General features: G+C 44.4%; 1 protein-coding gene across 9 annotated transcripts in view; it reads right to left on the bottom strand.

The window, feature by feature from the left end:
* The window catches only part of pla2g6 (phospholipase A2, group VI (cytosolic, calcium-independent)), a 225510-nt gene that overhangs the window by 206034 nt on the left and 6910 nt on the right, over positions 1-12566 (bottom strand). For 7 of the 9 annotated variants that reach the window (XR_013844096.1, XR_013844097.1, XM_079998655.1 and 4 more), the window contains exons 6-15: positions 12223-12319; positions 11372-11554; positions 9651-9759; positions 9262-9378; positions 3003-3093; positions 2721-2884; positions 2420-2570; positions 2191-2327; positions 500-654; positions 87-138 (exon numbers count right to left, since the gene is read on the bottom strand). Coding sequence is in view for 7 of the 9 variants with exons in the window: in XM_079998655.1 (XP_079854781.1) it covers positions 87-138; positions 500-654; positions 2191-2327; positions 2420-2570; positions 2721-2884; positions 3003-3093; positions 9262-9378; positions 9651-9759; positions 11372-11554; positions 12223-12319 (1256 nt within the window). In the remaining 2 variants the exon portion in view is untranslated. Of the gene's footprint in view, positions 1-86; positions 139-458; positions 655-2190; positions 2328-2419; positions 2571-2720; positions 2885-3002; positions 3094-9261; positions 9379-9650; positions 9760-11371; positions 11555-12222; positions 12320-12566 lie in introns of all 9 variants that reach the window. The other 2 variants (XM_079998657.1, XM_079998656.1) reach the window with 2 other exon arrangements.

Raw genomic sequence — 12566 nt, forward strand, 5'->3', positions numbered from 1 at the left:
ACACACACACACACACACACACACACACACACACACACACACACACACACACACACACACACACACACACACACACACACACACACCTGTACCAAGCGAGACCACGATGCCCAGCTGCTGGATCTCCTGCCCACGCCCCTGGGAGAGAGGAGGAGGTGGAAGGTACAAGGGGAACAGTTGAAGAATTCAGGGGACTGGTTGAGAATAACAAGCTTCACAAAATATATTAACAATTCTGGACACATCAAGGAATTTGGAAATTCCTGTACCAAGTCAAAAACATTTTTTAGTTGTACTGTTATGTATTTCAACTTTGCGATTTCCAACTTAACTTTACAGTTATTCAATGTTATTGTTTCATTTTATGTTTTTTTAGCCATTTTAAAATCTTGATGTTTTTGTTTATTTTGCTTGTTTGGTTATGATGTAAAAAGTATAGAAAAGTAATAAATACGCACTTAAATAAAAATGCAGTTATTATTATTATTATTACTGCTACCGCTGCTTTTAATGCCTTGTTGTACTGATGGATTTCGGCCATGGCGTCCAGCGTGGGATTGTTTGCCAGAAGGCCCCCGTCCAGGAAGCGTCCCATCGGTCGGAAGTATGTGGGGGCGGCACCGCTGGAACGGGCGGCTCGCCACACTAACTGCTCTGGAATTAAGAAATGAAAAAAAATAAAACTACAATTATTATTAAAAGAAGACCACCAGACCAACTAATCCAACACACACACACACACACACACACACACACACACACACACACACACACACACACACACACACACACACACACACACACACACACACACACACACACACACACACACACACACACACCTTGGTCTGTCACCTTCCTCCTCTTTCTGGGAGGTTCTTCAGTGTATCCTACTATCAACACATCCTCATCCTCCCATCCTGCAACAGCAATATGGCCGCCACTCAAACAGGAGACACGCTGCCTGGGCTGCTTTGAGACTGTGAGGAGTTGATTCAAAAACCTGCCTAACACCAAATATACTTGGCGGAAGAACAAGGATGTTTTCTTTGACCTGCTCTGGGTTTTCAAACTGTTTAAAAACCGTCCCTCCAGGAAATCTTGATTTTGCAATATTAATAAACGGCTTGAAAATAGATTACGTCAACAGATTGCCCCTTGCCAGAAAAGACAGCTCAAAGAGTGTCAGCTCATACAGTGATGATTTTATTTTGTATGTGCTTCTATGGTGAATTGAAAGTAGGGATGTTGACAATTAATGAACTATCGATTAACTGCTAATAAGAATTTAATCTATTAAGATTTTGTCTTATCAATAAGAACTGAACAATTTGCAGTCTTGTTGTTACTGTATCAACGTGACATCAGGCTCATTCCGTCGCAGAGGACAGCAATAAGTTAAAATATTTAACTTGCGCAAAGGCGGGTCGTAAATATTCCTGTATGCACGAACCAGCTCAGCGAGTCTTGCCTCGAAGTTCTCCAGTTCAAAATTCAATGAAATGAGTAGAAACGCTCCTTGTGCCAAGTCACAAAATCTCGGAGGTCTGGGACATTGCACGCATTATGGCCACACCCCCTGGTGACGTCATTAGCTTTTATGTTATCAATTAATCAACGATTGTTTAATTACATTTAGTCATTTATCAGACGCTTTTATCCAAAGCGACTTACAATTGTTCAAACAGCGACGGACGCAGCCATCAGGAGCAACTAGGGGTTAAGTTACTTGCTCAAGGACACTACAGCATGCAAGCAGGAGGAGCCTGGGATTGAACCAGCAACCTTTAGATCACTAGATGACCAGCTCTACCTCCTGAGCTACCATCCCCCGTTTAAGGTTAATATATTTGTTGGATCACTGGAACCTAAACAAAAGAACAGTATTTGATCTATTTTTTGTTACTTTGTGGCCAAAGTTCTTAATTTTCAGGAGAAAATAAACAGCTTATCTGCTTGCAATTTTTTCGATTCCCACAGTTTTAGTGAAACCATAACAAAAGTTTTTAGTTTTGAGAAAAGTTTCTGCAAAATCAAGCATTTCTGGTCAAAATAACAATTAAAAAAATACAAAAAACGGAAATCCTGGAGGGACTGTTACAAACACAACACATCAACAAAAGGCAGTATATCTCACAGCCTTACTGTAGATCTTCAGCTAATTGTACATAACACACTCTGGCTCAGTACCTTGAGGGACGGTGAGGGGCTTGAATGTGGCTGTGGTGGTGTACGGGGGCTCTCTGTCCACGGCGGGCGGCTCGTAGTTCCTGAAGATGTGCAGCTCCCCTGGGTGGCGGTCTGCGAGCACGCTGGTCACCATAACCCTGGTCACACCACCGACAGGACAAGAGTGAAAGGTCTGAAGCCCACTTCAAATCACTTCTGATGGGTATTGGAGTGTGGTTTCCATGGTTACCTGGGGAAACAGACATCAGACATCTTGGTGTTCTCTCCAAACTCCTGCTTCAGGAAGTCCTCCAGTGGCGCCGACTCGTAGGGTCGTGACCCCTTGAACACCTGCTCCTTCATCCTGAAATAGAGGCAGCGCAGGTACTCCATGGACTTCCCTGCAAGACACAGGGCCGGGATTACATACCATTTCTTCATTCATGCTATCTATCTGTTCTTCACACACACACACACACACACACAGACACACAGACACACACACACACACACACACACACACACACACACACACACACACACACACACACCGTTGATGATGGCGAGGGCCAGGATGCCCCCGGTGCTGGTGCCCGACACCCAGTCGAAGAGCTCCCTGGTGGGGCAGCCGGCCTCCCTCTCAAGGGCAATCAGCAGCTGGATCAGCACCAGGCCCTTGATCCCTCCTCCATCAAGGCACAGCAGTCTGTCCATCCTGGCACCGGGAGGGGAGGCGTGAGCGAGGGATGGAAACCAGGGCGAATTTGGGGAGGAGAGAAACAGTGGCTGCAACTGGAGGACAGCAGTCTGTCTGTGTTCCGTGCATGTCTTACTTCTTTCTCCTGGTTTTGGGGCCGTCCACTTCAGATGAGCTCCTTCTCATAGCACCGACTGAGGCTGCTGCGTGCATGATGTCCCCAAAACCTGACACACACACACACACACACACACACACACACACACACACACACACACACACACACACACACACACACACACACACACACACACACACACACACACACACACACACACACACACACACACACACACACACACACACACACACAGTGTAGTGGACAAGAAAAAAAGTGAGAAAGAATAGGTTGGTCATTTTTCCATTGATATGAGGAATCAGGTTTTATTGGGAAAGAATGCTTGCACACATGCATAGAATTTGACTCCGCCTGTCAGTGACCAATGTTTAAAAAATATATACGTAAGATAAATAAAATACAATATCTACAATAAATGTGCAAGTAGCATTTTCAAGTTTACATTGCATTTAGCAGACGCTTTTATCCAAAGCGACTTACAATTATTCAAACACCGACGGACGCAGCCATCAGGAGCAATTAGGGGTTAAGTGTCTTGCTCAAGGACACTACAGCATGCTAGCAGGAGGAGCCTGGGATCCAACCAGCAACCTTTAGATTACTAGACCACCAGCTCTACCTCCTGAGCTACCGTCCCCATTTTCAAATAAGGTCAAGTGAGTGTGAAGGATAATAGTCAAGATAAATAAATAGGGAATATTTCCAGTGGGTATGTGACATGTATATTATTATGTTAATTGTAAAAACACTGGGGGTTATCAACAAAACTAAAGGAACAAATCAAAAGAGAAGAAATCAGGCATGCAAACTGTTGAGGGGTGAAAAAGGTGAGAAGGATGCGTGAACGGAGAAAAACACAGACCCACTAGGGCGTTCAGGGGTTATGCTCTGGGGGCGTTTCCTTTTTGAAAAGTAAATTACTAAATGCTCATTTTTAATTACTTTTAGGATTATTTTAGGGTTGACTTGATCAAAGGTTAAAAGAATTACAAGACTGCGCAAAATTAAGTACAAATTATGAATTTATTAAGTGCAAAAGGCAGCCTCACTAGGTACATAACTAATTACAAAACTTGATACTCTCCAAGAACAATTTTGTTAAACTAGACCAGGGGTGGGCAAACTACGGCCCGCGGGCCACATCCGGCCCGTTGGTCTTTTTAATCCGGCCCGCCGAAGATTGGTACAGATTTCATAATTATGACTGCTTTCATTTCACCTTAACCTGTAATGCCTGGCCTTTCACCAGGTGGCGCATTAGGCGCAGTGACTTGATTTTGCGGCGCCCGAGCTACTCTTTGTTATTACTCTGCTACTACTCTGAACCCATCTGCAACAATGAGTGGGCCAAAGAAAAGATTTGTCGACAGTGAGTGCAGAGTGTTTAATAAGGAATGGACAACTAAATACTTTTTTACTGAAGTCTGGTCAAAAGCTGCATGTCTTATTTACCAAGAAACTATTGCGGTTTTAAAGTAATACATCAGCCCTCACTTTTCCACCAAGCATGCTAATTACGCTAACAACCAATCAACGCATAATGGACCGCTACCGCTGGCAGGCAGCTGGCTTGCAGGCTCTGCAAAACACCTTTCTCCGACAAACTGCTATCCAAGAATCAAGGACGAAGGCAAGTCATTTGCTGGCATTCAAATTAGCAAAAGCCAGCAAGCCTTTCTCCAAAGGGGAGTTTCTCAAAGAGTGCATGATAGAGACAGCAGGTATCTTGTGTCCTGGGAGCAAGAACAAATTTGAAAAAATTGGCTTATCACGCAGGACAGTGACTTGCCGTGTTGAATTAATTGACGAGGACCTAGCTAGCAAGCTAAGCAAAAAGAGCGAAGTCATTGACATTATATTCTTTGGCACTGGACTTAATTTTTATCAGAGGGATTAATGACAATTTTGAGAAAACTGAGGACTTTTTGGCCATGGAATCCCTAAAATGGAAAACACGGGGAGAGGACTTGTATGACAGTGTGTTGGCGGTCATCAAGAGGCACAAGCTACCTTGGAGTACGCTCGCCAACATTACCACAGATGGATCGCCAAATCTGACAGGAAAAAACGTCGGACTGCTCAAAAGAATCCAGGAGAGGGTGAAAGAGGACAACCCTGAGCAGGAGGTAATTTTCCTACACTGCATAATTCACCAGGAAGCACTGTGTAAATCCAGATTGCAGCATGACCACGTGGTGAAGCCAGTTGTAAAACTTGTTAACTTTATTCGAGCGAGGGGACTTCACCATTGTCAGTTTATTAATTTTCTTGAAGAAACTGACACTGATCACAGGGACTTGCTTTACCATTCTAATGTCCGCTGATTAAGTTTGGGGAAAGTATGTCAACGAGTGTGGGAGCTCAAACAGCAGATTCTCATTTTTGGAGCTACTTGAGAACGCTGACAAGTTTCCTGAGCTGAGTGACAGATTGGATTTGTGATTTAGCTTTTGCTGTGGACGTACTGACACACATGAATGAGCTGAACGTGAAGCAACAAGGGAAAGACAAGTTTGTGCATGAAATGCATACAAACGTCAGAGCCTTCAAAACCAAGCTAGCTTTATTCTCAAAGCAAATGTCAAACAAGTCATCCGCTCATTTCCCCACACTGGCTACGTTGAAAGAGGCCCCGCAACATGTGAAAAAATACAGGAAATCACTGGATGACCTGCATGAAGAATTCTGCCGTTGGTTCTCCGATTTCGGAAAAATTGACAAGTCACTTCAGCTGGTGTCATGTCCCTTCTCACAAGACCCTGAAACAGGGTGCTTATGCTTCATTAAGGGCAGCCAAATTTCCAAACATCCAGAAGATGGCACAGAGGATGCTGGTGTTGTTTGGCTCTACGTATGTGTGTGAACAGACTTTTAGTGTGATGAACACCAACAAAGCACCCCACAGATCCCAGTTGAGTTATGAACACCTCAGATCTGTTCTGAGAATTGCCAAAACAAAACTAAACACCAGACTGCGATGCACTGGCAAAAATGGGTGATCAACAACACTGTTCCCACTAAAAGGTAAGTGTATTAACACTGTAATGCTTTTTTTCCTGTTTGTTTGATATGTATGCATCTTGTGCTGACCCGGCCCGCTGTCAAATTTTAAAAGTCAATGTGGCCCCTGAGCCAAAAAGTTTGCCCACCCCTGAACTAGACAATTCCGGGAAATTCTGTGGGTGCTTGCGCTGCACACTTAATTCACGCGGCGTGAATTAAGTGTGCAGTGGACATAGTGGTCAGTTACCAACAAAGCCGGTCCTGACCTCCATGGCGCCCTACACAAAATTCTATGTGCTTAATACACCCTGAGGGACCACGTCAACAGAGAGGGTAACCTCTCACCAAATTGATGTTGAGTCACTTTACTGAATACAATGAAATAATACTTATCAAAAAAACTTCTACTTTCATTGTCATCATCACTTTCCATGTTATACATGGAGGATTGGGGCACTTTAGAACTAAACTCGCATTATCTCCAATAGTTCACAACAATGCGACTGTCACTAATCTGACGTTTTCAGGACTACGAAACTTAAAATCAAAATAAGCTAGAGCTAAGCTAATATAGGACTTGTGTTTCGAAATACTTAATGACATGTGACACTATCATTACTTACATTTGTGACCCACCGCATACTTTAGGTACATTTGGTAGCTATTTTTTTCTCGCACCATTTGAAAATGAAGAATCAGAGCTTCCAAACAAGGTGTCACTTGTGCAAACCAAGCAAATATTTTTAAAGCAATGACTTGTTAATGACAAGGGTGTGGCAAGCGGTGATTCTGAGATAATCACCTTCCAAGTTTGACCCACACCAGGTTCATTCAGCTCCCACAATGCAAATGGTTGGAGGACCAACAGAGCCTAGCTACTTGTCACATGGCTACTCGACACCCTGCTGAATGGGGCAATCTTTGCATTGTTCTTGTGCTTTGAGGGAATGTTGAACAGTGTCATCGACACACAACATCTTTTGTTATTAAAAAAGCTTTTATTTAACAGTAAGAATATACATCTATCAAGTCTATCAATAATGAGTCTCTGAAAATCAGCCTTGGTGTGTCATTTAATATATAAATGTACGTATGCCAAATATCTTCTAAGTTCTTGGGAGTTATTATGTGGGCTAACCCCCCCTTCCCCAACTACACACCGAGCGCCTATTTGGGGCATCTATTCATTTTTTTTTTGGCCCCTGGCTGCATTTGCATTTAAGCTTGAGAATCTTGTGCATTAACCGACTTCATCACGTCATCAACTTCTTCCGTTGTAACAACGGGCGTATCGTTGGTCTCCTCCGGTGGTTCTTGAAAATATAACGTTTCATTGTCACGTTCTGGTTGAAATCCACTGTTTGAAATATTCTCCAAGTCTGGGATAACAGCGGGATCAGATTAAGCATCGCTGTCGGAGAACTGACTATCATCGTGGAAAATTAAGTCCAGTTCGCGCTGCTTCAACTGACTTGAATCTATCACACTGGTCAGATTAAGGTCCGAGATATGATTTAGATCTTCCGTCACCTGCTTCTCCTCATCCATAACAACACGGAGACGAAGGTTTTCACAGACAAGTGAAACCGGATCCTCAGCTTGTTAACAGATGTGGCGTCAGCATTTCTTCTTTAACGGTACACGTAGGCCCCTCCACAATGATGTGTGTGTGTGTGTGTGTGTGTGTGTGTGTGTATAAGTCGTACCATTTAAAGGTTGAACTCTATCAAAACGGTTTCACATTGTGACTTCACATCACATGGAATATGAAGGAATGATCTTCACCTGGACGGTCGCTTTAAAGGAAATGATCGATCGGCCTTGTTCAGAGCTGTTCAGTGAGTGAACTGTGAACTGTGTTTCCCCTTGTCATCTAACGGGAATATTTAACTCCACTCCATTTAACTTTTTTTACTATTTAAAAACTCAGTTTCGAAAATACATTGAGAGATTTAAAAAAAATACACAAAGGAACAGGAATCTGGAAAAATCTAATTTTCCTTCGAGAAATGTTTTTCTCGAAGGAAACACTTATTTGGCTGCTCCTGGTGATTTTAGAAATGTGCGAGATAGCGGGTTTTGCTGCTGCGGGTCACATTTATGATCTTTAGAGGTTTGGTTGGATCAAGTTGGTGCTGCCTCAGCTGGGTTCGTTGTCAGCCATAGGAAATGCAATAGTGCCCAGACAGTGTGGCCCAGACCCCTGATAGTCGTCAGCGAAAACTTTTAAATAAGTCCGTAGTCTAATTTGAGTGAAGATTCAGCAACTGAATTGCATATTACTCGAGGAAAATGTTCAAAAATCGATTTTTATGGACTGCTAAAATAAATTAAATAAAAGTTTACAAGGCTGTTTAATCGTTATTTTTTCAAATGTTTTAATAAAATCCTATCTCCCTGGCTGCGCAATGAATCTTGGGTAGGGTCAGCTGCGAAGGATCCAACGGTTGAAGCCTTAAAATCGGGGAAAACAAGGCGGCATTTCTAGACCGCATTTGAAGGAGCCTCCGGAATGGGACAGCACTTTGTCGCACCGGTGTGACGCATTCGGTCTTACAATGCAGCCAGGTGAAAGCAGGGCCCACCTGGCGCCCGCGCATTTTGAGAGATCTACATACAGATGAATTGAAGCCCCCCCCCCCCCCCCTAAATATTTTCTCATCAGATCTCCACAAATCCTGTAGATGGCCAATTTTGGTTTCAAAATGGCGAAGTTCGCCAAAAGACGACAAGTTTGCATGCCTGAGGAATAGGAAGGTGGAAGGTGCTGGATAAAAGAGCGGATCTGAACAAAGCAGATTTGAAATGACAGATTTCCAAAAAGGAGAGAAACAGCTGAATAAGAAAGAAGTTCTGCAGTTCTGCAGCTTGTCAATATCTCAGTACTGGACAAACCTTCTCTTCTGAATCTGGGCAAGATAAATAAAAAGTGAATTTCCTATTTAAATAAGGAAATGAACTCTTTAAACGTGTCCACCGGGCTTATTCTTAAGATAGCAATGCCAAATCCGATCTTGGTGGGCAAATCTTTTTAGGTGCAATGCTCTTCTTTCCTCTCCCTTCGGAGTTTTATGCATAAAACAGAGTTGGACTTCTGCCCAAATAGACAGTTTCACTATAAACAAGCACAGGAAAAGACCACACACACAAAATGTAAAGCAGGAGCCCAAAAAAAACAAAAAAAAACCCACAAAATGAAAGCACAGTGAGAGGGGTCGGTGGGTTGGGGGTGGGGGGGTGTGGGTGTCATTACCTATGCCTGGAGCTACAGCCTTTTCTGAGCTGGGGGGAGGGCTGCTTGGTGAGGGGGGGAGGCAGCGCCTCACCCCTACACTACATAGCATGTCCAGTAGTATCTTTCTATTAGCACCTTCCATTTGGAACACACACATGGGGTTAAACACACAGACACAGAGAGAGAGAGAGAGGCGATTATCATGCATTGACAATAAAAAAAAAAAATAAAAACTTTTTAAAATCTATTAATGAGAGACTCAATCGCCAGTAAACAATATATAAACCATAACTGGCATGCTTGTAATTAATAAGCATTTCAGAAAAACAACGCATGAATAAGTAATGACTGACACACACTGACACACACACACACACACACACACACACACACACACACACACACACCCTTGCTGGAGCGCGCTGCAATGAGGCCGGGCGTCTCCCCCAGGTCGTTGTGGATCTCCACGTCGGCCCCGAACACGATCAGAGCCTTGATCAGCTCCATGCGGTCCATCTGGAGAAACAGAGGGTGGGATCAGGAACATCGAGACAGTGAGGTGAATTGACGCAGGATGGAGAGGTGGAGGCGCTGAAGAAGAGAAGAGGAAGTCCCGCTTGGTCAAATAGTCCTTGATGATATGTCTCGCTAGATGCATCTCCCTCATGGTGATCATTAGTCCTCAACTTTATAAAGAGGAAGATTAACTTTTATACTTTTTTTTTTTGTAAACTTGTTGGATTGTCACCACATTAAATCAACAAACGCTCCTTTCTGAACACAATGACAGCCACACAGCGCACACTCTTTGCTTATACTACGGAGAATTTGCACAAAATATTTGGTGGAGGCATAACGGGTGGAGATTAGGTGTATGAATGGGGACATTCATTCATATCTGATGGCACGGCTGGAAATTCGCCACTGGGGAAAAAAGCATTCAGTGCAGGCTGCGGTTAGTTCCCGCCTGTTATTAGGCACAGATTGACCTGGGTGTGGGGCGTGATGGAGGAACATTACATTACATTACATTACATTTCATTTAGCAGACGCTTTTATCCAAAGCGACTTACAATTGTTCAAACACCGACGGACGCAGCCATCAGGAGCAATTAGGGGTTAAGTGTCTTGCTCAAGGACACTACAGCATGCAAGCAGGAGGAGCCTGGGATCCAACCAGCAACCTTTAGATTACTAGACCACCAGCTCTACCGCCTGAGCTACCATCCCCAGGAAGCAGGGGGGGTGCGTTTGCAGCTGGTAGGGACATAGAAGTGCTGCCTGGCACCCGGGAACCGTAGAGAAACAGCGGAGGTGGCCGAGGGGGCGGGGAGAGGGGAGCCTTCCCAAGGGGCTTACCCGGCCCCCGGTGTGCTTCCCTGAAGGGGACTTTTCCCTCTAACAGTCTTGAGTTGACACTCTGCGCGTCGTGTTTGAACGAGTAGAGAGGATTGAAGGGGTGGCAGTGTGCCCAGGCGTCGCGCTCGCGCACCCGTACTTTTCAATGATTAGGGACAGAAAATATCGGGTGAGCCGCGACACCCAGTCAGGAGAGGCGCTCACCCAGTTGTTGGTACCAAAAAGCCGCAGTGAAATGCTTTTCCAGGCAGCTCACGGGTCCCGGTTGGACGGCTCCCGGCCTAAGTAGGGCATTGGGGGTATGTGGCAGACTCATGGGCGTGGTCAAGCGGGCTCCGGAAGTCAGCGTGGTAGACTGATGCTCCCCGCCTCGGCCAGCTGTGGCCAATTGAATGCCAGGCCAATCACAGCAGCTGGGAAGATTTCTTATATGTCCATTTTGTTTTGCAGTGAGGAGGAGGATGACGTGTGGGAGCACTCTGAGGGAGTCCCGGGCGAAGCCCGTCCTTGAAAGTTCGGTCTTCACTGTATGATCCTCACTTGAACTTTTCTGATAAAAACTGAGTGGAATTAAACCCGCCATGCCGCGCTTCGACACCGCTGAACCCCGCGTCACACGTCCTTGGGGAGAACCTGGGTAGCCAACGCGCTACACCGGTAAATATTGTTATGTGATAAAAGGCAAATACAATTATGGTGGCATAAAACAGAATGCACCGAATGTTCTGATTTAAACGGAAAAAGCTGCTAGACCAAAACACACACACACCTTCATGGCCAGGTGCAGGGCGGTATTCCCGCCCTGGCCCTTGAGGTTGGCGTCGCTTCCGTGCGTCAGAAGCACCATGGCCGCCTCAAAGCGCCCCCTCTTGGTCAGAATGTGCAGGGCACTCTCTCCGGTCTTGCTGAGGTAGTTGATGGCACAGCCGCGCTCCAGCAGCATCCGGCACATCTGGCGGGAAAAGAAAACAAGAGACAGATGGAGGACAATCTACGTGAATCTACGTTTTGTTTTTTTTATCCCAAATTGCCTAAGTGATAGATGAGACGACAGAGTTGTTTCACAAAAATCTCAATTGTTCAAGCAAATCAAATTTTTACAGCTGATGCCAACAAAATGTAGTGAGTTCCACAGAAAGCAATGAAAAAATAAATTAGCTCTTCAAAAAAACTTAACAAAGTCCATAAAAGGCATACTCAACATCTGGAATACAAATTGTGCCAGAGGAAAACTTAAGGTAACCAAAGACAAGAGTTTGTCAAATCAGACAAATCTCAATGAATTAATTAATAATAATCTTTGATGCCAGAGTTTAGAGTCCGGTTTGAAACTGCACCGGCTTAGAAGTCTCTCCATCAGTGGAATCAGATCCAGAAAGGAAGCGTTGGGATCAAGAAACCACCCTCTGAGAGTCCACTCTCAGAGGGTGGTTAATTTCTACCGCAATTAAAGCCTAATGCCTCCTCCCTCGTGTGTGTGTGTGTGTGTGTGTGTGTGTGTGTGTGTGTGTGTGTGTGTGTGTGTGTGTGTGTGAGATGGGACCGCCTGTAAGTGTGTGTGTGTGTGTGTGTGTGTGTGTGTGTGTGTGTGTGTGTGTGTGTGTGTGTGTGTGTGAGCACCTCAGCGTTCTTGGCCCAGTGGAGAGGCGTTCCTCCATAGACTGGGTCCTCGGCCTGAAGCTGTCCTGGGTCTGCTGTGAGGATGGCTTCAGCACAGCTACAGAATCACAGAGAAGCCATCATATACATTTACAATTATATGAATACAAACATATATTGATACATATTCAACTGATTTAAAAAATACTCAATTTAGAGTCGCCATTGTACTGGATTCTCAATTTTAAACATGTTTAAAATTAAGTCTCAAATCGAATGTGAACTCAAGATGATTGTGTGCAAAGGTAGAGAAACAACAAACTAGAATAAAAGTTTTAAATGTCATCATTTGTTCAATCAAATTT

This window comes from Zeus faber (assembly GCF_960531495.2).
Source record: "Zeus faber genome assembly, chromosome: 4".
NCBI classification, from domain to species: domain Eukaryota; kingdom Metazoa; phylum Chordata; class Actinopteri; order Zeiformes; family Zeidae; genus Zeus; species Zeus faber.